The following is a 25,826-nucleotide window of genomic DNA, read 5'->3' as shown; positions in this document are numbered from 1 at the left end:
GGCCTTGGATCCCGGTGGAGCGTAGGCGGGTGATTAGGGTGCGGTGACAGACGGTGTCAAAGGCAGCCGAGAGGTCGAGGAGAATGAGGGCGACTGTTTCACCGTTGTCCATCAGGGTTCTGATGTCGTCTGTGACTGAGATGAGGGCGGTTTCCGTGCTGTGGTTGGTTCGGAATCCGGTTTGTGAAGGGTCGAGCAGGTTGTTGTCTTCCAGGAAGGTGGTCAGCTGTTTGTTGACGGTCTTTTCTATTACCTTGGCTGGGAAAGGTAGAAGAGAGATGGGGCGGAAGTTTTTCAGGTCGCTTGGGTCAGCCGTAGGTTTCTTTAGTAGGGCGTTGACTTCAGCGTGCTTCCAGCATTCGGGGAAGGTAGCAGAAGAAAAAGAAGAGTTGATGACGGTCTGGAGGTGCGGGGCGATGATGTCGTCGGCTTTGTTAAAGATGAAGTGCGGGCAGGGGTCCGAAGGGGCGCCGGAGTGGATAGAGTTCATGATGGATTTGGTTTCTTCCGTGTTGATGTGGGTCCAGTTGTTGAGGGTGATGTCCGGGGAAGCGGGTTCAGTGGTGTATGGTTGGGTCTGGTGTCCGAAGCTGTCGTGGAGGTCGCTGATCTTGCGATGGAAGAAAGTGGCGAGGGATTCGCACAAATCCTGTGAGGGCGTGACGGCGTTGGCGCTGGGGTTGGAGAACTCTTTGACGATGCTGAAGAGTTCTCTGCTGTTGTGGCTGTTTTTGTCTAGTCTGTCGGTGAAAAAGTTCCTTTTGGCAGTGCGGATCAGGTGGTGGTGTTCGCGTGTAGCGTTCTTGAGGGCGGTCATGTTGTCAGCGGTGTGGTCCTTGCGCCAGGCCTTCTCAAGGGCACGACAAGTTTTCTTTGATTCTTTGAGGGTGTCAGAGAACCAGAGAGGTTTTTTGGTGTTGGTCTGTCGATGCGTGCGTTTGAGGGGAGCAAGGTTGTCAGCGCAGTTGGAGATCCAGTTTGTGAGGTTGAGAGCTGCGTCGTTGGGGTCGGTGGTGAGGGTGGGTTGGTTGGCGGCGAGAGCGGAGAAGAGTTGCTCTTCAGGGATCTTGTTCCACTGTCGACGAGGGATGGGTTGAGTGCGGAGGTGGGAGGTCTCGCGTCGGAATGTGAAGTGGACGCAGCTGTGGTCGGTCCAGTGCAGGGCAGAGGTGTGGCTGAAGAAGACGTGTTTGCTGGCGGAGAAGATAGGGTCGAGCGTGTGTCCGGCGATGTGGGTGGCGGTGTTCACCAGTTGTTTGAGGCCGAGGTTGGCGAGGTTGTCGAGCAGGGTGGTGGTGTTGGGGTCGTTGTTTTGTTCCAGATGGAAGTTGAGGTCGCCTAGGAGGATGTAGTCCGGTGAGGCGAGGGCGTGCGGGGAGATGAAGTCGGCGATGGCGTCGCTGAAAGAGGCGCGAGGTCCGGGAGGACGGTAGACGAGGGATCCTCTGAGGGTGGTCCTTGGGTCGGTGCGAATCTGAAAATGCAGGTGTTCAGCGGCGAGGGGGGGGTCTTCGGTGGAGGTGGTGACGCTGATGGAGTCTTTGAAGATGATGGCGACACCTCCTCCTACTTGGTTGGTGCGGTCTTTTCTGGAGATCTTGTAGCCTTCGGGGATGGCGGTAGCGATGTCTGGAGCAGAGGAGGCGTTCATCCATGTCTCCGTGATGAAGGCGACGTCCGGGGCTGTGGAGTCCAGGAGGTCCCAAAGTTCAACGGCGTGCTTGTGGACGGAACGAGCGTTGACCAGGATGCACTTGAGGTGGCTGATGGCGCGTGGGCTTGTGGTCGTGGTAGTTGCGTGGTGGAAGATGCGTTTGCAGGAGTTGCAGGCGAAGGGTCCATGGGTGCGTTTGGGGTGAGCTAGGAAGCAGGTTTTGGAGCGCCCTGGGTTGAGGGCGTGGAGGGTGGTGGGGTCGTAGCGGATCAGCGGGGCTTGGGGGAGCTGGGGACCAGGGGTCGTGGCGCTGGGCGCGGGCCAGGCGCGGACGGGCGCAGACGGGCTTGCCTCTGGCGCGCCTCCGGCACGCCAGCGGCGTGCCCGCTGCGCGCGCCCGCTGCGCAGTCGCGCAGCGGCCGCCATAAGAGGTAGGAGGGGGGGGGAGGGGTCAGCTGGGGGCGAATGGGAGCTGGGATAGAAACCAAGATCAAGATAGAAAGAATGGGTGGAGACATTGAAGAGGCAGACAAGAGGCAATTCAGACTAGGTCCTATCACTGTGGAAGTAGGTCAGTTCCCCAAAGGGAATGACCTGAACAGAAGGATGTAAGGCAGAGTAGGCCCTGCAACTAACCAGCCTATTTCTCCTACTCTTCCTCGCCTGACAGACTAGGAAGACTCTCCCAGCTTGGGCTGAGTCTCCTGGCCTGTGGGCTGGGGGGGGCTTGTGTAAAGAAATGGCTCCCTGTTGCAGTTACCCCCCACTTTTTGCCTGATACTGATGCTGACTTGACTGAGAAGAGTGCTGGGATCCTGCTAACCAGGCCCCAGCACCAGTGTTCCTTCACCTAAAATGTACCATTGTATCCACAATTGGCACACCCTGGCATTCAGATAAGTCCCTTGTAACTGGTACTTATAGTACCAAGGGCCCTGATGCCAAGGAAGGTCTCTAAGGGCTGCAGCATGTCTTATGCCACCCTAGAGACCCCTCACTCAGCACAGACACACTGCTTACAAGCCTGTGTGTGCTAGTGAGAACAAAATGAGTAAGTCGACATGGCACTCCCCTCAGGGTGCCATACCAGCCTCTCACTGCCTATGCAGTATAGGTAAGACACCCCTCTAGCAGGCCTTACAGCCCTAAGGCAGGGTGCACTATACCATAGGTGAGGGTACCAGTGCATGAGCACTGTGCCCCTACAGTGTCTAAACAAAACCTTAGACATTGTAAGTGCAGGGTAGCCATAAGAGTATATGGTCTGGGAGTTTGTCAAACACGAACTCCACAGCACCATAATGGCTACACTGAAAACTGGGAAGTTTGGTATCAAACTTCTCAGCACAATAAATGCACACTGATGCCAGTGTACATTTTATTGTAAAATACACCACAGAGGGCACCTTAGAGGTGCCCCCTGAAACTTAACCAACTAGCTGTGTAGGCTGACTGGTTCCAGCAGCCTGCCACACTAGAGACATGTTGCTGGCCCCATGGGGAGAGTGCCTTTGTCACTCTGAGGCCAGTAACAAAGCCTGCACTGGGTGGAGATGCTAACACCTCCCCCAGGCAGGAGCTGTGACACCTGGCGGTGAGCCTCAAAGGCTCACCCCTTTGTCACAGCCCAGCAGGGCACTCCAGCTTAGTGGAGTTGCCCGCCCCCTCCGGCCACGGCCCCCACTTTTGGCGGCAAGGCTGGAGGGAACAAAGAAAGCAACAAGGAGGAGTCACTGGCCAGTCAGGACAGCCCCTAAGGTGTCCTGAGCTGAAGTGACTCTAACTTTTAGAAATCCTCCATCTTGCAGATGGAGGATTCCCCCAATAGGGTTAGGATTGTGACCCCCTCCCCTTGGGAGGAGGCACAAAGAGGGTGTACCCACCCTCAGGGCTAGTAGCCATTGGCTACTAACCCCCCAGACCTAAACACGCCCTTAAATTTAGTATTTAAGGGCTACCCTGAACCCTAGAAAATTAGATTCCTGCAACTACAAGAAGAAGGACTGCCTAGCTGAAAACCCCTGCAGCGGAAGACCAGAAGACGACAACTGCCTTGGCTCCAGAAACTCACCGGCCTGTCTCCTGCCTTCCAAAGATCCTGCTCCAGCGACGCCTTCCAAAGGGACCAGCGACCTCGACATCCTCTGAGGACTGCCCCTGCTTCGAAAAGACAAGAAACTCCCGAGGACAGCGGACCTGCTCCAAGAAAAGCTGCAACTTTGTTTCCAGCAGCTTTAAAGAACCCTGCAAGCTCCCCGCAAGAAGCGTGAGACTTGCAACACTGCACCCGGCGACCCCGACTCGGCTGGTGGAGAACCGACACCTCAGGAGGGACCCCAGGACTACTCTGATACTGTGAGTACCAAAACCTGTCCCCCCTGAGCCCCCACAGCGCCGCCTGCAGAGGGAATCCCGAGGCTTCCCCTGACCGCGACTCTTTGAATCCTAAGTCCCGACACCTGGGAGAGACCCTGCACCCGCAGCCCCCAGGACCTGAAGGACCGGACTTTCACTGGAGAAGTGACCCCCAGGAGTCCCTCTCCCTTGACCAAGTGGAGGTTTCCCCGAGGAACCCCCCCCCTTGCCTGCCTGCAGCGCTGAAGAGATCCCTAGATCTCCCATTGACTTCCATTACAAACCCGACGCTTGTTTCTACACTGCACCCGGCCGCCCCCGCGCTGCTGAGGGTGAAATTTCTGTGTGGGCTTGTGTCCCCCCCGGTGCCCTACAAAACCCCCCTGGTCTGCCCTCCGAAGACGCGGGTACTTACCTGCAAGCAGACCGGAACCGGGGCACCCCCTTCTCTCCATTCTAGCCTATGTGTTTTGGGCACCACTTTGAACTCTGCACCCGACCGGCCCTGAGCTGCTGGTGTGGTGACTTTGGGGCTGCTCTGAACCCCCAACGGTGGGCTACCTTGGACCAAGAACTAAGCCCTGTAAGTGTCTTACTTACCTGGTTAATCTAACAAATACTTACCTCCCCTAGGAACTGTGAAAATTGCACTAAGTGTCCACTTTTAAAACAGCTATTTGCGAATAACTTGAAAAGTATACATGCAATTTTGATGATTTGAAGTTCCTAAAGTACTTACCTGCAATACCTTTCGAATGAGATATTACATGTAGAATTTGAACCTGTGGTTCCTAAAATAAACTAAGAAAAGATATTTTTCTATATAAAAACCTATTGGCTGGATTTGTCTCTGAGTGTGTGTACCTCATTTATTGTCTATGTGTATGTACAACAAATGCTTAACACTACTCCTTGGATAAGCCTACTGCTCGACCACACTACCACAAAATAGAGCATTAGTATTATCTATTTTTACCACTATTTTACCTCTAAGGGGAACCCTTGGACTCTGTGCATGCTATTCCTTACTTTGAAATAGCACATACAGAGCCAACTTCCTACAACCAACACTGGCATCAGTGTCGGTTTATTATTCTGAGAAGTTTGATACCAAACTTCCCAGTATTCAGTGTAACCATTATGGAGCTGTGGAGTTCGTTTTTGACAAACTCCCAGACCATATACTTAATATGGCCACACTGTACTTACAGTGTCTAAGAATAGACTTAGACACTGTAGGGGCATATTGCTCATGCAGCTATGCCCTCACCTGTGGTGTAGTGCACCCTGCCTTAGGGCTGTAAGGCCTGCTAGAGGGGTGACTTACCTATGCCACAGACAGTATTTTGTGTGCATGGCATCCTGAGGGGGATGCCATGTCGACTTTGCTTTTTTCTCCCCACCAACATACACAATCTGCAATGGCAGTGTGCGTGTGTTGGGTGAGGGGTCCCTAAGGGTGGCACAACACATGCTGCAGCCCTTAGAGACCTTCCCTGGTCACAGGGCCCTTCGTACCACTGGTACCTTTTACAAGGGACTTATCTGTGTGCCAGTGGTGTACCAATTGTGGAAACAATGGTACATTTTATGTGATAGAATACTGATGCTGGGGTCTGATTAGCAGGGCCCCAGCACACTTTTCAGTCAAGTCAGCATCAGTATCAGGCAAAAAGTGTGGGGTAACTGCAACAGGGAGCCATTTTCCTACACACTACAAGCCGCAAGTCTGATAGAGACTTCTAGCTGCAGATTCCTTACACCTGAATGCTCCCCAGGCGTCAGACTGGATCTGGAAGATTTTTGTGAGCATTACCCCTGTGTTGTCAGGTGTCGTCAATTGGGCTACTTATCCCTGGGGTGCGTAAACCCTCTATATGACCACTTCCTGTTAGGATCGGGTATTACCCTGTCTCAGAACTCCTAATTCCACCAAAACCAAGATAGTGGAACCCTTAGTTCGTGGAACACATCAGGCTGCCCACATTAGGGGTGTGACCAGCTAAGTAGGGCACACCTCCTACATGCATAGCTAATTTCCTGCCTGTCTTGGAGCCAAATGGGTCTCAGGGCAGGGGATGTCAACTCCCAGGTCTGGGGGAAGCCATGGTTGCATATCAAAGGTGACAGGTACTTTGAAGTCCCTTACTATGGTATGCAGATTGGCTAGCCTTCCATCTGGTAGAGGTGATAAGACCTTCCTCCGGAGCAGGCATTGTTTTTGGTCTCTGAGAGTGCAGGCTCTCACCTTCAGGGGGTCAGAAACGTCTTTGGTGACAGGCCGGTCGATACCAGTCAGCCAGCCCATAAGGGGTCTGGTAGGTTTCAGGGACCCCTTTAAGGTGCCCTCTGGGTGCATGTCATAATAAACTCAAGACTGGCACCATTCTGGATTTGTTAAGTTGAGATGTTTGATATCAAACACCATAGGATTCAGTGAAGCCATTATGTAGCTTGGCAACTCGTAATGTCGAGTGCCCCGTACATACCTTAAGATGGCTTCCCTTTTCACTTGTAATATCTAGAAATCGAACTAAACATCACAGGGGCATATCTGCTCATGCAGATTTGACCTCATCAAATATAATGCACTCTGCCTTAGGGCTCTAAAGCCTACTGTAGGGGTGACTTACATATACTTAGATGAAGTGATTGGGACATGGCACACAGTGAGTGTGCAACAATTGTGTTTTCTCTCATGATTTACACCATGACACATAGTCTGCAATGGCAGGCTGTGTGCAATTTTTAGGGGGGTACCTTAGGGTGGCACAATGCATGCTGCAGCCCTTAGAGACCCTCTTTAGTACCCAGACCTTGCAGACCAGAGGTACCATTTACTAGGGCCTAACAGAGGTACTAGAGTGCCTGCCAATTGTACACAATTTAGATCTTTTACTTAGCTTTAGGGAAAGAGCACTGGCACTGGGTACCTGTTAAGCAGGAATTTCTAAAATAGTAGCATAAATCAGACTTCAACAGTAGAGTATTTATCATTACTGTAGGAGGTTGGCTCAGTTTCTGGTGTACACCTATGGTGTGGCACCCTATATTGAAACCAGACAACCCTTAGTGATGGTGAATAGATGTCCAAATAGCAAAACACTCTCTAGGGGTAGATGAGGCGAGTAGCTGAAGCTTATCCAGGAGGAATGTAAAGCATTTGCAATACCACAATAGTCAGACAGTAACTTACTCACAAGAAAGAACCAGACCAATGTTGCAAAAATAAAGGATTCTTTATTACAGCACTAATACTAGACTAGCATTGCTATATCTCCCTTTGAAGATATCTACACACAATATATACACAAAATAACCAACAGAACTAGCATAAAATGTACAGGACCCTATGTGGGGTCCAAACCATATACTAAGAAAGTGGAATCTGAAATAGTGAACGCAACCAAGGTAAGTGTGGTAGTTAGCTAGGGTTTGGAGGTAGATGGAAACACCAGAGGTAAGTATGGGTAGTGTCCCCACTGAGCAGGTGCAAGATACCCAGTCGTCTCATAGGCTAACTCAGGGAGTAGTGGTTGGATTTTGTGGGTTTCAGGACCCTTCCCAGTAAACCCAGAGGAAACCAACAGACAAAAGGAAGATGGGGAAGTGCCCCCCACCCGAGGATTCCCAGAAGACAGGAGTACCTACACCAGGGGATACAGGTGCAGAGGGGAGGTGTTCCTCGATGGTCGCTGGATTGCAGGAGGGTCAGTGACCAGCGAGGTCAAACAAGCACTGGTGAATGCAAGCAGGAGCTGAAGAACTTTTTGCAGAGTTTTGGGGACCAGCAAGGTCCAGGAGACTACCCAGGAGAGGTAGGCAGGGCTGTCCCTCAGCATGCAAGAAGGCTATCGGAAGTCAGTGGAGCCCCCATGAGTGACTCCCAAGCAAAGGACACAGGGAGTCTCCAGGAGGCCTTACCAGCACAACAAAACAGAAGTCCCAAGTCACAGGAGCTGCAGGACAAGGTCTTGCTGAATGAATCTGAGGACCCACCTGCAAGGGAGCCCTTAAGTAACTCTAAAAGGGTGGTTGTCACTCTCTGAAGTGACCCACTTATCAGAGGGGGTCAGGGACATCATCTGCCTGGCCTAACCATTCAGATGCTCCCAGGGGGCTCTGCCCATCTTGTTTTCAAGATGGCAGAATCGAGTGGCCACATGGCAGAGGTCTCTGTACCTCCCTAGGAGAGGAGTTGGACAGGTGGTGCTCACTCCCCTATCCTTTGTGTAGTTTCACACCAGAGTGAGAACTGGGTGTTCCTGAACTGGTGCAAACCAGATTATCCAAAGAGATGGCTTTCCCGTACTTAGAGTCCATGAATTGGCCTAGGGTCTGTAGGGGCACCATGCTCATGGAGGGCTACCCTCACACTTAGACATGCACCCTGCCCTTAGGCTGAAGGGTCTACCAGAGGGGTGACTTATAATGTCTAAGTGTAGTGACCAGGTTCGGTAGTGAAAGGGTGCATGTGCCATTTCACCCAAGCTGCAAGGCAGGCCTGGAAACACAGTTTGCTTGGGTTCGCATGGGTGGCACAATACATGCTGCAGCCAGTGGGGGACCCCTGGTGTACCAATGCCCTGGGTACCTAAGTACCATATACTGGGGGCTTACATTGGTGCACTAGCATGCCAATTGTGGAGGTTAAAAGATAATCAGCAACCAAATTTAGGAGAGCAAGCACTGGCACTGGGGTCCGGGTTAGCAGGATCCCAGTGCACTACAGTCCAAAATATGCTAACTTCAGGCAAAAACAGAACCCAGCTTAGTACACTAGACATATTCTGATCTAACTCGAGCTTTGAAAAGACCGAGCAAGTGCTTCCAGAGTGACTGGCATTGGCCAACATTTAAAAATAAATAAATAGATGTTTCTTTTTGTTTTCATCACTTGGAGATTTGGTAGCACCACCCTCAGCCACAACCTGTAAAGGTATCAATAAATGGGACGAAACACATAATGACAAACTTTGAGTAGTGGTTTGCCATAAGGGAGTACAAGGATTAACCATGCTTGAGCAACTTGGTAAATATGTATAATTTCTTTACAACATTTTGTCACTAGACATGTATTGTTTACTTCCATCTCCAAAACTTAAATTGATTCAGTTGTGTTAGTGATTGCATTTGGTAGTGACAGTACTCTTCGAAAATCCCCTGGGTAAGAAATCCTCACCTTTAATCTGAAAGATAACTTTTATTGCAGGTTGAAAAGTGTTTCCCCAGAAGATGTAGAGTATTTTAACTGCCAACAAGAACTCACAGATGACCTACATAAACAGTATCAAATAGTGGAGAGAATAATTGGTGAGTATGACGTGAATGTGAAGGCTGCTTAACAATCTGTTGAACACTCTTGTATCATGCAAGTGTCAACGCTTTACTCTTATGTTATCTTTTGTTAATTTGCCTGATTGTATGTCCACACACAGTAGGGCTGTGTGTCCAGCTGCTCATTAAGTGAGAGACACTCCACTGAGCTCCGCTAGCTGGCTGGGTTCCCGATATTTCCCCGGGTTTGGGGGGGCGGAAGGGGGCAACCCTGTCTTCCCCTCACAGCAATTTGTGGATCACACCGGCGGCTCACCGACTCAGAGCTGAGCCTCCTGCACTCTCCGGAACACTGCCTCTCCCTTGAGACCTGCTCTGCTGGCCCTCCTACTGAATCAAGTTGGTGATGACTGACTAAGCGTGGCAGAGATGCAAAGCCTTGTGAGCGTGAGGCTGAAACGAGGCTTGGAGCCCACGCATCTGCGATGTAGTGGCACTGTTGATCCTGGGCCTCCATCTGCCCCTCATGGAGACCACACGATGGAGGTAAGGCTTCCTTCCCCGAGTTTTGTTTTGTCCTGGGTCTATGTTGGTGACAACCTGTGCTGGGCATGGACGGGTCCTGGTGCCAATGTTAGTTTGTGAGGGAGATCACCAAATTATGGTTTATAAACCCTTTGTTGTTCTGGCAGGCCTTTTGTGATTTTCTAGCAAACTCCCACTCATTTACCTAATCCTGTACCATAAGTAACTCATAGCTTGTACACAGTGCATGCATGTTATACTACTGGGTATAACAAGTTGGTTGGGACTAACAGATATTTTCTGTAGCTCTTAGAATCCTTTAATGGCTGGTTGGACAAGAGATCCATCTCTATTATCAACACATGTCCCACCCTAACAATGGTCACTTGGTCCTGTACTGGCGAGGCTCAGTGTCCCGATTGACTTTTATACCTCCTTCATCTATTCAAGCATTTGCTTCCTATTAATAGGATGAGCAAATCGATTAGGATCAAACCATATTTTCTGCAGTACTTGTGAACCTGTCACTACTGGCTGGAGTGAAGAACCAGCCCCCATGAAGAAAATACTGCTGTCTGTCATCACTAGGTCCTGTACTGGTGTGGCTCCATATCTTGATTGACTATTATAACTATACTTCAAGTTGTCCCCTACCCATTTCGAAGGGCCCTAGCTGTCTAAGACTGTTAATCCTGTAGTCACTCATGAATCCTGAATAAAACTCTGAGAGACATAGAAGGAAGACTTTTAATGTGTTTACAGGCAAAATCCTGTACTTCAGGTAAGGAGAGAAAGATAGACCCAGAGCCTCAGAAAAGGTCTAGATCATCTGATCTGGGAGGGGGGTGGGGCGGCTCTGAGGAGGGCAGAAAGCATCATAAGACAAACCATAAAGACCCTTCAAAAACCTTAACAGGGTCAGCCTTCTTCCACCCATCCTCTCCACATCGCAAGAAGGAAACCTGTCGACATTCAAAAAGGTACCACTTAAATTGAAGTTGACGACTGCATTACTGTTGACAATCGTATCGACCACGACTACCACATCATTGTCGGCATCCGTTTTAAAAACTCCAATCTGGTTGGTGTGGGTGAGTGATAACATAGATTTGACTGCATTAAAAAAGAAAAGACTTCCATCAATGGAATCGTTGACGAGATCTCCTGCGCCATCGACGAACACAGCATCGGAGAAACCCTCATCGGCAAAGACATCGTCAGCGAGGACGTCGTCGAAGGAAACAGTGACGAAGACACCGTTGACGACAGCACTGTCGATGGTAAACCTATTGACAAGATCATTGTCATTGACGCCTTCGACAACAACATAGTCATCGACAATACCACTGTTGACAATGGCACTAACATCAAGAGATGCAATGCCTCAAAGCAATGTGGCTCCCACCTCTGCTAGTTCTCCTGGTCATCAGACAGCAGTCAGGATTACTTCACTTTCCAGGCCTACCTTGCGTCCTGAAGATACATTCCCTTCTAAGGTAACTATATTATTAACTCTCCATTTGCTGGACTGGGAAGAGTCTGAAGACGAAGGACCATTCGGAGATGCAAATAGTCCATCACAATTACACATCAAATACCAGGATGACAACGAGTACTAACACCAGGAATATGAGCCCTATTATTCACACCATAGGCATTACTACGAGCCAATGCAACATCAGCAACCGCATGATAAAGTGCAAATGACTGCCTCCGTAATTCAGGACTTAAAGTTCATGCTTCAAGACTATAAAAGGAGATTTCCAGTTTCGAGCAGCTGCAACAGTCACAACAGCTACAATCCTCCTCTCCGGCTACTCTGACAACCATGCCTCCACCTCAGGCAACACCTAGGGTCACACCTACTTCTACAATAGCTGCTCCACCCAGAGAAGACATCACCCTTTCAGAGGATGAAGTGGAAGAAGGAGAGATCGTCACTCCTCAATACACTAGTGATGAGTGGGACGATTATTTGGCCCTTACACCATCAGTGCCACTTCCTCATCCATCGGATTCTCATCTGGAGGATATAGGAGGATTTAATAATCTGATGGACAAGGCCGCCACACGCTTCCACTTGCCAAATTCTGTCTCTCATTCTGAATGGTTTCTCCATGATTTTTAAGGAGCAAGTAAGGAAAGCGGTGAGGGCAATTCCATTCATAGGTTTCATCTGGAGTGAAGGTATGAAAATTATGAAAAACCCTGCTACAGTCTAGCCAGTACCACCTAAACTGGAGAAAAAATATAAGGCTCCATACGACTCTCCAGCCTGTTTAATAGGGCACCCAAACCAAGATTCGATTGTCTCAAGCTTCCCAAAGGCGTTCAAAAAATCCATCTGCTCCCATTTCATCCCCACCCGACATGAAGGGTAGATGTTTGGATAACACAGGACAGAGGTTCTCATCGATGTCAGCCATTACCGGACATAGCCTCCACGAGCTTACGACAGTTAGCGGGAGCAGCAGTCTTGCGCCACCAAGGTTGGTTAAAGGCAACCTCATTCAGACCTGAGGTTCAATCTAGAATTCTCAATATGCCCAATGATGGAGAAACCCTTTTTGGGAAACACATAGACAATGCCTTACTAGCTATCAAGACAAAAACAGAGACTGCCTGCTCTTTGGGTACTCTGCAATACAAGAGGCAGCCCTTTTGTGGAGTCAGAGGTAGAGGTTTCTCTTCTTTTAGGGATACCTACCATAGACTGTACCAACAGTCCCAATAGAGGCCAACCTATCACCAGTCTTACTGACAGCCGTCTACAACAGCTTACATCAAACAAGGCAGCAGAAAGAAACAACCCTCCCAGAATTGGGAAGCAAGCCGTAAACAAAGATCTTCATTAGGTGCTGGCTACAGTTCCTTACTTCCGACAAATCAACCAAGTGGGCAGAAATATCTTAAATTATCAACATAATCGGGAGCCGATAACATCAGACAAGTGGGTGTTGGATATAGTGAGACATGATCATATGCTAGAATTTGTGCAGGAACCACAAAACCACCCTCTGGTAAAAAAGCATTCACTTAATCTTCACTTACTAAAGCAAGATGTATTTCAAATGCTCTCCAAGGGCACAGTAGAAGAGGTTCCCATTCATCAGAGAGGTCTGTGTTTTTACTCTTGATTCTTCCTAGTAAGAAAGAAGTCAGGAGAATGGAGACCAATTCTAGATCTCAGACAGCTAAACAAATTCCTGCGCAAACAATCCTTCCCCCATCTTCTCAACAGTGGAGATTACGTGACATCATTGGATCTCCAAGATGCCTATTTCTATGTTCCCATGCATCCAAGACATTGCAAATACCTTCACTTCACCGTAGACAAAACCCATTGTAGGAAGTTGGCTCTGTATGTGCTATCTCAAAGTAAGGGATAGCATGCACAGAGTCCAAGGGTTCCCCTTAGAGGTAAAATAGTGGTAAAAAGAGATAATACTAATGCTCTATTTTGTGGTAGTGTGGTCGAGCAGTAGGCTTATCCAAGGAGTAGTGTTAAGCATTTGTTGTACATACACATAGGCAATACATGAGGTACACACACTCAGAGACAAATCCAGCCAATAGGTTTTGTTATAGAAAAATATATTTTCTTAGTTTATTTTAAGAACCACAGGTTCAAATTTTACATGTAATAGCTCATTTGAAAGGTATTGCAGGTAAGTACTCTAGGAACTTTGAATCATTACTTTAGCATGTATACTTCTCACATAAAACACAATAAGCTGTTTTAAAAGTGGACACTTAGTGCAATTTTCACAGTTCCTGGGGGAGGTAAGTTATTGTTAGTTTTCACAGGTAAGTAAGTCACTTACAGTTTTCAGTTTTTGGTCCAAGGTAGCCCACCGTTGGGGGTTCAGAGCAACCCCAAAGTTATCACACCAGCAGCTCAGGGCCGGTCAGGTGCAAAGGTCAAAGAGGTGCCCAAAACACATAGGCTTCAATGGAGAGAAGGGGGTGCCCCGGTTCCAGTCTGCCAGCAGGTAAGTACCCGCGTCTTCGGAGGGCAGACCAGGGGGGTTTTGTAGGGCACCGGGGGGGACACAAGTCAGCACAGAAAGTACACCCTCAGCAGCGCGGGGGCGGCCGGGTGCAGTGTGCAAACACGCGTCGGGTTTTCAATGGAAGTCAATGAGAGATCAAGGGATCTCTTCAGCGTCGCAGGCAGGCAAGGGGGGGGCTCCTCGGGGTAGCCACCACCTGGGCAAGGGAGAGGGCCTCCTGGGGGTCACTCCTGCACAGAAGTTCCGTTTCTTTGGGGGCTGCGGGTGCAGGGTCTTTTCCAGCCGTCGGGAAATGGAGTTCAGACAGTCGCGGTCAGGGGGAGCCTGGGGATTCCCTCTGCAGGCGTCGCTGTGGGGGCTCAGGGGGGACAACTTTGGTTACTCACAGTCGTAGAGTCGCCGGAGGGTCCTCCCTGAGTTGGTTGTTCTCCACCAGTCGAGTCGGGGTCGCCGGGTGCAGTGTTGCAAGTCTCACGCTTCTTGCGGGGAGTTGCAGGGGTCTTTAAATCTGCTCCTTGTAACAAAGTTGCAGTTCTTTTGGAGCAGTGCCGCTGTCCTCGGGAGTTTCTTGTCTTTTTCGAAGCAGGGCAGTCCTCGGAGGATTCAGAGGTCGCTGGTCCCTTGGAAAGCGTCGCTGGAGCAGGGTTCTTTGGAAGGCAGGAGACAGGCCGGTAAGTCTGGGGCCAAGGCAGTTGGTGTCTTCTGGTCTTCCTCTGCAGGGGTCTTTCAGCTCAGCAGTCCTTCTTCTTGTAGTTGCAGGAATCTAATTTCTAGGTTCAGGGAGAGCCCTTAAATACTAAATTTAAGGGCGTGTTTAGGTCTGGGGGGTTAGTAGCCAATGGCTACTAGCCCTGAGCGTGGGTACACCCTCTTTGTGCCTCCTCCCAAGGGGAGGGGGTCACATCCCTAATCCTATTGGGGGAATCCTCCATCTGCAAGATGGAGGATTTCTAAAAGTTAGAGTCACCTCAGCTCAGGACACCTTAGGGGCTGTCCTGACTGGCCAGTGACTCCTCCTTGTTATTCTCATTATTTTCTCCGGCCTTGCCGCCAAAAGTGGGGGCCGGGGCCGGAGGGGGCGGGCAACTCCACTAGCTGGAGTGTCCTGCGGTGCTGTGACAAAGGGGTGAGCCTTTGAGGCTCACCGCCAGGTGTCACAGCTCCTGCCTGGGGGAGGTGTTAGCATCTCCACCCAGTGCAGGCTTTGTTACTGGCCTCAGAGTGACAAAGGCACTCTCCCCATGGGGCCAGCAACATGTCTCTAGTGTGGCAGGCTGCTGGAACCAGTCAGCCTACACAGATAGTCGGTTAAGTTTCAGGGGGCACCTCTAAGGTGCCCTCTGTGGTGTATTTTACAATAAAATGTACACTGGCATCAGTGTGCATTTATTGTGCTGAGAAGTTTGATACCAAACTTTCCAGTTTTCAGTGTAGCCATTATGGTGCTGTGGAGTTCGTGTAAAACAGACTCCCAGACCATATACTCTTATGGCTACCCTGCACTTACAATGTCTAAGGTTTTGCTTAGACACTGTAGGGGCACAGTGCTCATGCACTGGTACCCTCACCTATGGTATAGTGCACCCTGCCTTAGGGCTGTAAGGCCTGCTAGAGGGGTGTCTTACCTATACTGCATAGGCAGTGAGAGGCTGGCATGGCACCCTGAGGGGAGTGCCATGTCGACTTACTCATTTTGTTCTCACTAGCACACACAAGCTGGTAAGCAGTGTGTCTGTGCTGAGTGAGGGGTCTCTAGGGTGGCATAATACATGCTGCAGCCCTTAGAGACCTTCCCTGGCATCAGGGCCCTTGGTACCAGAGGTACCAGTTACAAGGGACTTATCTGGATGCCAGGGTGTGCCAATTGTGGAATCAAAAGTACAGGTTAGGGAAAGAACACTGGTGCTGGGGCCTGGTTAGCAGGCCTCAGCACACTTTCAATTCAAAACATAGCATCAGCAAAGGCAAAAAGTCAGGGGGTAACCATGCCAAGGAGGCATTTCCTTACACAACCCCACCCCAAACGAAAGAGGATGAGACTAACCTTTCCCAAGAGAGTCTTCATTTTCTAAGTGGAAGAACCTGGAAAGGCCATCTGCATTGGCATGGGCAGTCCCAGGTCTGTGTTCCACTATAAAGTCCATTCCCTGTAGGGAGATGGACCACCTCAACAGTTTTGGATTTTCACCTTTCATTTGCATCAGCCATCTGAGAGGTCTGTGGTCAGTCTGAACTAGGAAGTGAGTACCAAAGAGGTGTGGTCTCAACTTCTTCAGGGACCAAACCACAGCAAAGGCCTCCCTCTCAATGGCACTCCAACACTGCTCCCTGGGGAGTAACCTCCTGCTAATGAAAGCAACAGGCTGGTCAAGGCCATCATCATTTGTTTGGGACAAAACTGCCCCTATCCCATGTTCAGAGGCATCTGTTTGCACAATGAATTGCTTGGAGTAATCTGGAGCTTTTAGAACTGGTGCTGTGCACATAGCTTGCTTCAGGGTGTCAAAGGCCTGTTGGCATTCTACAGTCCAGTTTACTTTCTTGGGCATTTTCTTGGAGGTGAGTTCTGTGAGGGCTGTCTCAATGGATCCATATCCCTTCACAAACCTCCTATAGTACCCAGTCAAGCCAAGGAATGCCCTGACTTGAGTCTGGCTTTTTGGAGCTGCCCAGTCCAGAATAGTCTGGATCTTAGGCTGGAGTGGCTGAACTTGGCCTCCACCTACAAGGTGTCCCAAGTAAACCACAGTTCCCTGCCCTATCTGGCATTTGGATGCCTTGATAGAGAGGCCTGCAGATTGCAGAGCCTTCAAAACCTTCTTCAGGTGGACCAGGTGATCCTGCCAGGTGGAGCTGAAGACAGCAATATCATCAAGATAAGCTGCACTAAAGGATTCCAACCCAGCAAGGACTTGATTCACCAACCTTTGGAAGGTGGCAGGGGCATTCTTTAAACCAAAGGGCATAACAGTGAACTGATAATGCCCATCAGGTGTGGAGAATGCTGTCTTTTCTTTTGCTCCAGGGGCCATTTTGATTTGCCAGTACCCTGCTGTTAAGTCAAAGGTACTTAAGAATTTGGCAGACCCTAATTTGTCTATGAGCTCATCAGCTCTAGGAATGGGATGAGCATCTGTCTTGGTGACAGAGTTGAGACCTCTGTAGTCCACACAAAACCTCATCTCTCTCTTTCCTTCTTTGGTGTGAGGTTTGGGGACTAAGACCACTGGGCTAGCCCAGGGGCTGTCAGAGTGCTCTATTACTCCCAATTCCAGCATCTTGTGGACTTCCACCTTGATGCTTTCCTTAACTTGATCAGACTGTCTAAATATTTTGTTTTTGACAGGCATGCTGTCTCCTGTGTCCACATCATGGGTACACAGGTGTGTCTGACCAGGGGTTAGGGAAAAGAGTTCAGCAAACTGTTGTAGGACCTTCCTACAGTCAGCTTGCTGTTGGCTAGAGAGGGTGTCTGAGTAGATCACTCCATCTACTGAGCCATCTTTAGGGTCTGATGAGAGGAGATCAGGGAGAGGCTCACTCTCAGCTTCCTTGTCCTCATCTGTTACCATCAACAGATTTACATCAGCCCTGTCATGGAAGAGCTTAAGGCGGTTTACATGGATCACCCTCTTGGGGCTCCTGCTTGTGCCCAGGTCTACCAGGTAGGTGACCTGACTCTTCCTTTCTAGTACTGGGTAAGGGCCACTCCATTTGTCCTGGAGTGCCCTGGGAGCCACAGGCTCCAGAACCCAAACTTTCTGCCCTGGTTGAAATTCAACCAGTGCAGCCTTTTGGTCATACCACAACTTCTGGAGTTGTTGGCCGGCCTCAAGGTTTTTACTTGCCTTTTCCATGTACTCTGCCATTCTTGAGCGAAGGCCAAGTACATAGTCCACTATGTCTTGTTTAGGCTCATGAAGAGGTCTCTCCCAGCCTTCTTTAACAAGAGCAAGTGGTCCCCTTACAGGGTGGCCAAACAGAAGTTCAAAGGGTGAGAATCCTACTCCCTTCTGAGGCACCTCTCTGTAAGCAAAAAGCAGACATGGCAGGAGGACATCCCATCTCCTTTTGAGTTTTTCTGGGAGCCCCATGATCATGCCCTTTAATGTCTTGTTGAATCTCTCAACAAGGCCATTAGTTTGTGGATGATATGGTGTAGTGAATTTATAAGTCACTCCACACTCATTCCACATGTGTTTTAGGTAAGCTGACATGAAGTTGGTACCTCTGTCAGAAACCACCTCCTTAGGGAAACCCACTCTGGTAAAGATACCAATGAGGGCCTTGGCTACTGCAGGGGCAGTAGTCGACCTAAGGGGAATAGCTTCAGGATACCTAGTAGCATGATCCACTACTACTAGGATGTACATATTTCCTGAGGCTGTGGGAGGTTCTAGTGGACCAACTATGCCCACACCCACTCTTTCAAAGGGGACCCCCACCACTGGAAGTGGAATGAGGGGGGCCTTTGGATGCCCACCTGTCTTACCACTGGCTTGACAGGTGGGGCAGGAGAGGCAAAACTCCTTAACCTTCTGGGACATATTGGGCCAGTAGAAGTGGTTGACCAACCTCTCCCACGTCTTGGTTTGTCCCAAATGCCCAGCAAGGGGAATATCATGGGCTAAGGTCAGAATAAACTCTCTGAAACCCTGAGGCACTACCACTCTCCTAGTGGCACCAGGTTTGGGATCTCTTGCCTCAGTGTACAGGAGTCCATCTTCCCAATAGACCCTATGTGTTCCATTTTTCTTGCCTTTGGACTCTTCAGCAGCTTGCTGCCTAAGGCCTTCAAGAGAGGGACAGGTTTCTTGTCCCTTACACAACTCTTCCCTTGAGGGTCCCCCTGGGCCCAAGAGCTCAACCTGATAAGGTTCCAGCTCCATAGGCTCAGTTCCCTCAGAGGGCAGAACTTCTTCCTGAGAAGAGAGGTTCTCTTTTTGGTGTTGTGTTGCAGCTGGTTTCCCAGCTGACTTTCCTTTTCTCTTGGTAGGCTGGGCCATTTTTCCAGACTCCAGCTCTACTTTTTCACCCTGTGCCTTGCACTGTGCCCTAGTCTTGACACACACCAGTTCAGGGATACCCAGCATGGCTGCATGGGTTTTCAGTTCTACCTCAGCCCATGCTGAGGACTCCAGGTCGTTTCCAAGCAAACAGTCTACTGGGATATTTGAGGAGACCACCACCTGTTTCAGGCCATTGACCCCTCCCCACTCTAAAGTTACCATTGCCATGGGATGTACTTTAGTCTGATTGTTAGCATTGGTGACTGGATAGGTTTGTCCAGTCAGGTATTGGCCAGGGGAAACCAGTTTCTCTGTCACCATAGTGACACTGGCACCTGTATCCCTCAGGCCCTCTACACTTGTCCCATTAATTAAGAGCTGCTGCCTGTATTTTTGCATGTTAGGGGGCCAGGCAGCCAGTGTGGCTAAATCCACCCCACCCTCAGAGACTAATGTAGCTTCAGTGTGACACCTGATTTGCTCTGGGCACACTGTTGATCCCACTTGGAGACTGGCCATTCCAGTTTTAGCTGGATGGGAGTTAGAAGTGGTATCTTTCTTAGGACAGGCCTTGTCTCCAGTTTGGTGTCCAGACTGACTACAGTTACGACACCAGGCCTTTTTGGGATCAAAGTTTTTACCCTTGTACCCAGAATTGTTTTGTGAAGAGGCTCTGGGCCCACCCTCCTGTGCAGGTTTTTGGGGGCCTGTAGAAGACTCTTTACTATCTTTGTTTTTGGCTGTCTCACCACCTTTCCCCTGGGGAGGTTTTGTGACCCCTTTCTTTTGGTCACCCCCTGTGGAAGTTTTGGACACCCTAGTCTTGACCCAATGGTCCGCCTTCTTTCCCAATTCTTGGGGAGAAATTGGTCCTAGGTCCACCAGATGCTGATGCAGTTTATCATTGAAACAATTACTTAATAGGTGTTCTTTCACAAATAAATTGTACAGCCCATCATAATCATTTACACCATTGCCTTGAATCCAACCATCTAGTGTTTTTACTGAGTAGTCTACAAAGTCAACCCAGGTCTGGCTCGAGGATTTTTGAGCCCCCCTGAATCTAATCCTATACTCCTCAGTGGAGAATCCAAAGCCCTCAATCAGGGTACCCTTCATGAGGTCATAAGATTCTGCATCTTTTTTTAGAGAGTGTGAGGAGTCTATCCCTACACTTTCCTGTGAACATTTCCCAAAGGAGAGCACCCCAGTGAGATTTGTTCACTTTTCTGGTTTCACAAGCCCTCTCAAAAGCTGTGAACCATTTGGTGATGTCATCACCATCTTCATATTTTGTTACAATCCCTTTGGGGATTTTCAACATGTCAGGAGAATCTCTGACCCTATTTATGTTGCTGCCACCATTGATGGGTCCTAGGCCCATCTCTTGTCTTTCCCTTTCTATGGCTAGGATCTGTTTTTCCAAAGCCAATCTTTTGGCCATCCTGGCTAACTGGATGTCCTCTTCACTGGAGTTATCCTCAGTGATTTCAGAGAGGCTGGACCCTCCTGTGAGGGAGCCAGCATCTCTGACTATCATTTTTGGAGTCAGGGCTTGAGAAGCCCTGTTCTCCCTAGATAGGACTGGTGGAGGGGATTCTTCCTCCAGTTCACTATCATCCTCCTCTGTGTTATCCACAGAGGGGTTTGCTCTATCATACTCTGCCAACAGCTCCTGGAGCTGTACTTTGGTAGGTCTGGAGCCCATTGTTATTTTTCTTATGTTACAGAGTGACCTTAGCTCTTTCATCTGGAGATGGAGGTAAGGTGTGGTGTCGAGTTCCACCACATTCATCTCTGTACTAGACATTATTCTTCTAAAAGTTGGAATGCTTTTAAGAATCTAAAACTAGTTCTAGAATCTAATTCAAACTTTTACAAACTTTTAAACTCTAAAAGAAATGCTGACAGGGACTAACACAAGGCCCTAGCAGGACTTTAAAGAATTTAGAAAACTTTTCAAATTGCAAAAATCAATTTCTAATGACAATTTTGGAATTTGTCGTGTGATCAGGGATTGGCTGAGTAGTCCAGCAAATGCAAAGTCTTGTACCCCACCGCTGATCCACCAATGTAGGAAGTTGGCTCTGTATGTGCTATCTCAAAGTAAGGGATAGCATGCACAGAGTCCAAGGGTTCCCCTTAGAGGTAAAATAGTGGTAAAAAGAGATAATACTAATGCTCTATTTTGTGGTAGTGTGGTCGAGCAGTAGGCTTATCCAAGGAGTAGTGTTAAGCATTTGTTGTACATACACATAGGCAATACATGAGGTACACACACTCAGAGACAAATCCAGCCAATAGGTTTTGTTATAGAAAAATATCTTTTCTTAGTTTATTTTAAGAACCACAGGTTCAAATTTTACATGTAATAGCTCATTTGAAAGGTATTGCAGGTAAGTACTCTAGGAACTTTGAATCATTACTTTAGCATGTATACTTTTCACATAAAACACAATAAGCTGTTTTAAAAGTGGACACTTAGTGCAATTTTCACAGTTCCTGGGGGAGGTAAGTTATTGTTAGTTTTCACAGGTAAGTAAGTCACTTACAGTTTTCAGTTTTTGGTCCAAGGTAGCCCACCGTTGGGGGTTCAGAGCAACCCCAAAGTTATCACACCAGCAGCTCAGGGCCGGTCAGGTGCAAAGGTCAAAGAGGTGCCCAAAACACATAGGCTTCAATGGAGAGAAGGGGGTGCCCCGGTTCCAGTCTGCCAGCAGGTAAGTACCCGCGTCTTCGGAGGGCAGACCAGGGGGGTTTTGTAGGGCACCGGGGGGGACACAAGTCAGCACAGAAAGTACACCCTCAGCAGCGCGGGGGCGGCCGGGTGCAGTGTGCAAACACGCGTCAGGTTTTCAATGGAAGTCAATGAGAGATCAAGGGATCTCTTCAGCGTCGCAGGCAGGCAAGGGGGGGGCTCCTCGGGGTAGCCACCACCTGGGCAAGGGAGAGGGCCTCCTGGGGGTCACTCCTGCACAGAAGTTCCGTTTCTTTGGGGACTGGGGGCTGCGGGTGCAGGGTCTTTTCCAGCCGTCGGGAAATGGAGTTCAGACAGTCGCGGTCAGGGGGAGCCTGGGGATTCCCTCCGCAGGCGTCGCTGTGGGGGCTCAGGGGGGACAACTTTGGTTACTCACAGTCGTAGAGTCGCCGGAGGGTCCTCCCTGAGTAGGTTGTTCTCCACCAGTCGAGTCTGGGTCGCCGGGTGCAGTGTTGCAAGTCTCACGCTTCTTGCGGGGAGTTGCAGGGGTCTTTAAATCTGCTCCTTGTAACAAAGTTGCAGTTCTTTTGGAGCAGTGCCGCTGTCTTCGGGAGTTTCTTGTCTTTTTCGAAGCAGGGCAGTCCTCGGAGGATTCAGAGGTCGCTGGTCCCTTGGAAAGCGTCGCTGGAGCAGGGTTCTTTGGAAGGCAGGAGACAGGCCGGTAAGTCTGGGGCCAAGGCAGTTGGTGTCTTCTGGTCTTCCTCTGCAGGGGTCTTTCAGCTCAGCAGTCCTTCTTCTTGTAGTTGCAGGAATCTAATTTCTAGGTTCAGGGAGAGCCCTTAAATACTAAATTTAAGGGCGTGTTTAGGTCTGGGGGGTTAGTAGCCAATGGCTACTAGCCCTGAGGGTGGGTACACCCTCTTTGTGCCTCCTCCCAAGGGGAGGGGGTCACATCCCTAATCCTATTGGGGGAATCCTCCATCTGCAAGATGGAGGATTTCTAAAAGTGAGTCACCTCAGCTCAGGACACCTTAGGGGCTGTCCTGACTGGCCAGTGACTCCTCCTTGTTATTCTCATTATTTTCTCCGGCCTTGCCGCCAAAAGTGGGGGCCGGGGCCGGAGGGGGCGGGCAACTCCACTAGCTGGAGTGTCCTGCGGTGCTGTGACAAAGGGGTGAGCCTTTGAGGCTCACCGCCAGGTGTTACAGCTCCTGCCTGGGGGAGGTGTTAGCATCTCCACCCAGTGCAGGCTTTGTTACTGGCCTCAGAGTGACAAAGGCACTCTCCCCATGGGGCCAGCAACATGTCTCTAGTGTGGCAGGCTGCTGGAACCAGTCAGCCTACACAGATAGTCGGTTAAGTTTCAGGGGGCACCTCTAAGGTGCCCTCTGTGTGGTGTATTTTACAATAAAATGTACACTGGCATCAGTGTGCATTTATTGTGCTGAGAAGTTTGATACCAAACTTCCCAGTTTTCAGTGTAGCCATTATGGTGCTGTGGAGTTCGTGTAAAACAGACTCCCAGACCATATACTCTTATGGCTACCCTGCACTTACAATGTCTAAGGTTTTGCTTAGACACTGTAGGGGCACAGTGCTCATGCACTGGTACCCTCACCTATGGTATAGTGCACCCTGCCTTAGGGCTGTAAGGCCTGCTAGAGGGGTGTCTTACCTATACTGCATAGGCAGTGAGAGGCTGGCATGGCACCCTGAGGGGAGTGCCATGTCGACTTACTCATTTTGTTCTCACTAGCACACACAAGCTGGTAAGCAGTGTGTCTGTGCTGAGTGAGGGGTCTCTAGGGTGGCATAATACATGTTGCAGCCCTTAGAGACCTTCCCTGGCATCAGGGCCCTTGGTACCAGAGGTACCAGTTACAAGGGACTTATCTGGATGCCAGGGTGTGCCAATTGTGGAATCAAAAGTACAGGTTAGGGAAAGAACACTGGTGCTGGGGCCTGGTTAGCAGGCCTCAGCACACTTTCAATTCAAAACATAGCATCAGCAAAGGCAAAAAGTCAGGGGGTAACCATGCCAAGGAGGCATTTCCTTACACCCATTATCAATTAAAGGTTCTCCCTTATGGGTTGAAGTCGGCACCAGGAATTTTCACCAAGTGTCTCACTCCTGTGGCGGCTACTCTCTGCATCAAAGGTTTTCAAATGTTCCTGTACTTAAATGACTGACTGATAAAGGCCCCAACTTTCCAGCATGCCTCCAATGCCACCAACGCCTGCCTAGCCTTATTTCACAGTCTAGGTCTGACTGTAAATCACCAGAAATCATCCATTACTCCAACATGCGAAATGGTCTTTTTGGATGCAAAACACGACAAAGACAAAACATATGCTTATCTTTCAGTAGGAAGACACCAAAACTTTCCAACCTTGCTCTCACAATCTCACAAAAAAAGTTTGTTTCTGTGAGAACATTCAAGTCGCTTTTAGGAATGATTTCCTCTTCAATCAACCTGGTTCATCTGGCAAGACTAAAACTGACAACATTACAAGAGGAACTGCAGCTTCAGTCGAGCCTGTCTCAAGGGTCTTTCGAAGATTCGATCAAAATCACACCAAGGATGATACAAATCCTGCAGTGGTGGTCTCAAACCAGTCATATCTCTCAGGAGTTAACTTTCCTGACTCCAGTGCCAGATTTCATTATAACAGACGGTTCTCTGGAAGGCCTGGGAGGTCATTTGCAAGACGTGCGTGTGCATTCAAGGCAGATGGTCCGATTCTCAGAACAAGATGCACATAAACCTTTTGGAGTTGAAAGCAATCTCTCTTAATCTGAAAGCTTTCCTCCCTCGGATTTCATGATCTTCGGTGTTGATCCGTAATGACAACACAACAAGCATGTATTATGTCAATAAACAGGGAGGAACACAATCTCTCTCCCTCTCAAGAGAAGCCCAAGCTCTCTGGGAATGGCTGTCTCTTCACAAAATATCTCTGAGAGTGGAACACGTACCGGATATCAACAACATCCTTGCAGACTCACTCAACAGGATAGACGACAGTTGTCACAAATGGGAACTCAATCAGAAGCAAGTAGACAAGATCTTTCGGGGACGACCTGCCCTGGATGTTTTTGCCACCAACGACAAAGCCAAATGCCACCTTTACGCTCTTTGATTCCCGCTCCCGGGGTCGTGCGGGAATGCTGTTACAATGTAATGGTCTAGGATCTTTTCATACAGTTTAACCCCCCATTGCTGTTGATCCCCAGACCTCTCAGGAAGATTAAATCAGTGGGTTGCAGGCTCAGACTCATAGCACCCACGTGGCCCAGACAGTATTGGTACACGGAACTCATCCTCCTGTCGGTGGCCAATCCCATACGGCTTCCTAGCAAACAGAACCTAGTAACGAAGAGCCAAGGGCAGATACTTCATCCAGAACCAGCATCTATCCAATTGCACACATGGCTCCTGAGTTCTATGAGTTCCAGGACATGAACATCAATCAAGAATGCAGAGTAATTCTTTCTGGAGCATGGACAGAGAGTACAAACAAGACTTTCAGGCTCAAGTGGCGAAGATTTTGTATTTGGTGCCAACAAAATAATGTGCACCCGTTGGTGGCACTACCAGAGCAAATTATATCATACCTCCTTACTCTATCCAAGACCGGGCTTGGGCATGCCTCAGTTAAGGTTCACCTGCCAGCAATATCCTCATATATACGTTCTACAAATATACCTTGGCTAGGTTCATCCAGGCTCATAAAACAGTTTATGAAAGGACTGTTTCGCACTTTTCCTCCTATGCGACCACCTCCTCCTCAATGGTATCTAAATATTGTCCTTTCCCAATTAATGAAAGCGCAGTTTGAGCCCATACACAGAGCGGATCAGAAGTTTCTCATATGAAAGTTGTCAACTCTCCATGCACGTACTTCCACTAGGAGAGTAAGCGACATACAGGCATATACCATCAAGGAGCCGTTTCTAACTTTTTCAAATGATTTTGGTCTTCTCAGAACGAACCCAAGATACATTTCCAAGGTGCCTTCATCTTTTCACTTAAATAAACCGGTTATATTGAGAACTTTCTTTCCAAACCCATCGACCGTACCCAAAAAAAAACTCTCCACACACTGGATATCAAACGATGTTTGAAATTCTACCGCCAACGTACCAAACATTTCTGTAAAACAGACCAACTACTAGTCTCTTATGGCCAAGGTCGTCAGGGTAAAGGAGTCAGTAAAGCAACAATAGCCTGATGGATTGCATCCACCATTCAGTTTTGTCATACAAACTCTGGAAAACCGCTAACCAACTGACA

At 49.1% G+C, this 25,826-nt stretch overlaps 1 protein-coding gene across 3 annotated transcripts in view; it reads left to right on the top strand.

Annotated features, from left to right (window-relative positions):
- Positions 1-25,826, top strand: part of CHD1 (chromodomain helicase DNA binding protein 1) — a 1,172,453-nt gene that overhangs the window by 167,320 nt on the left and 979,307 nt on the right. For all 3 annotated transcript variants that reach the window (XM_069225994.1, XM_069225985.1, XM_069225977.1), the window contains exon 9: positions 9,222-9,322. In XM_069225994.1, coding sequence (XP_069082095.1) covers positions 9,222-9,322 — 101 coding nt within the window. The remainder of the gene's footprint in view (positions 1-9,221; positions 9,323-25,826) is intronic.

Source organism: Pleurodeles waltl, chromosome 1_1 (genome assembly GCF_031143425.1).
Source record: "Pleurodeles waltl isolate 20211129_DDA chromosome 1_1, aPleWal1.hap1.20221129, whole genome shotgun sequence".
NCBI classification, from domain to species: Eukaryota; Metazoa; Chordata; class Amphibia; order Caudata; family Salamandridae; genus Pleurodeles; species Pleurodeles waltl.
This window is presented reverse-complemented; position numbering and strand designations above follow the sequence as displayed.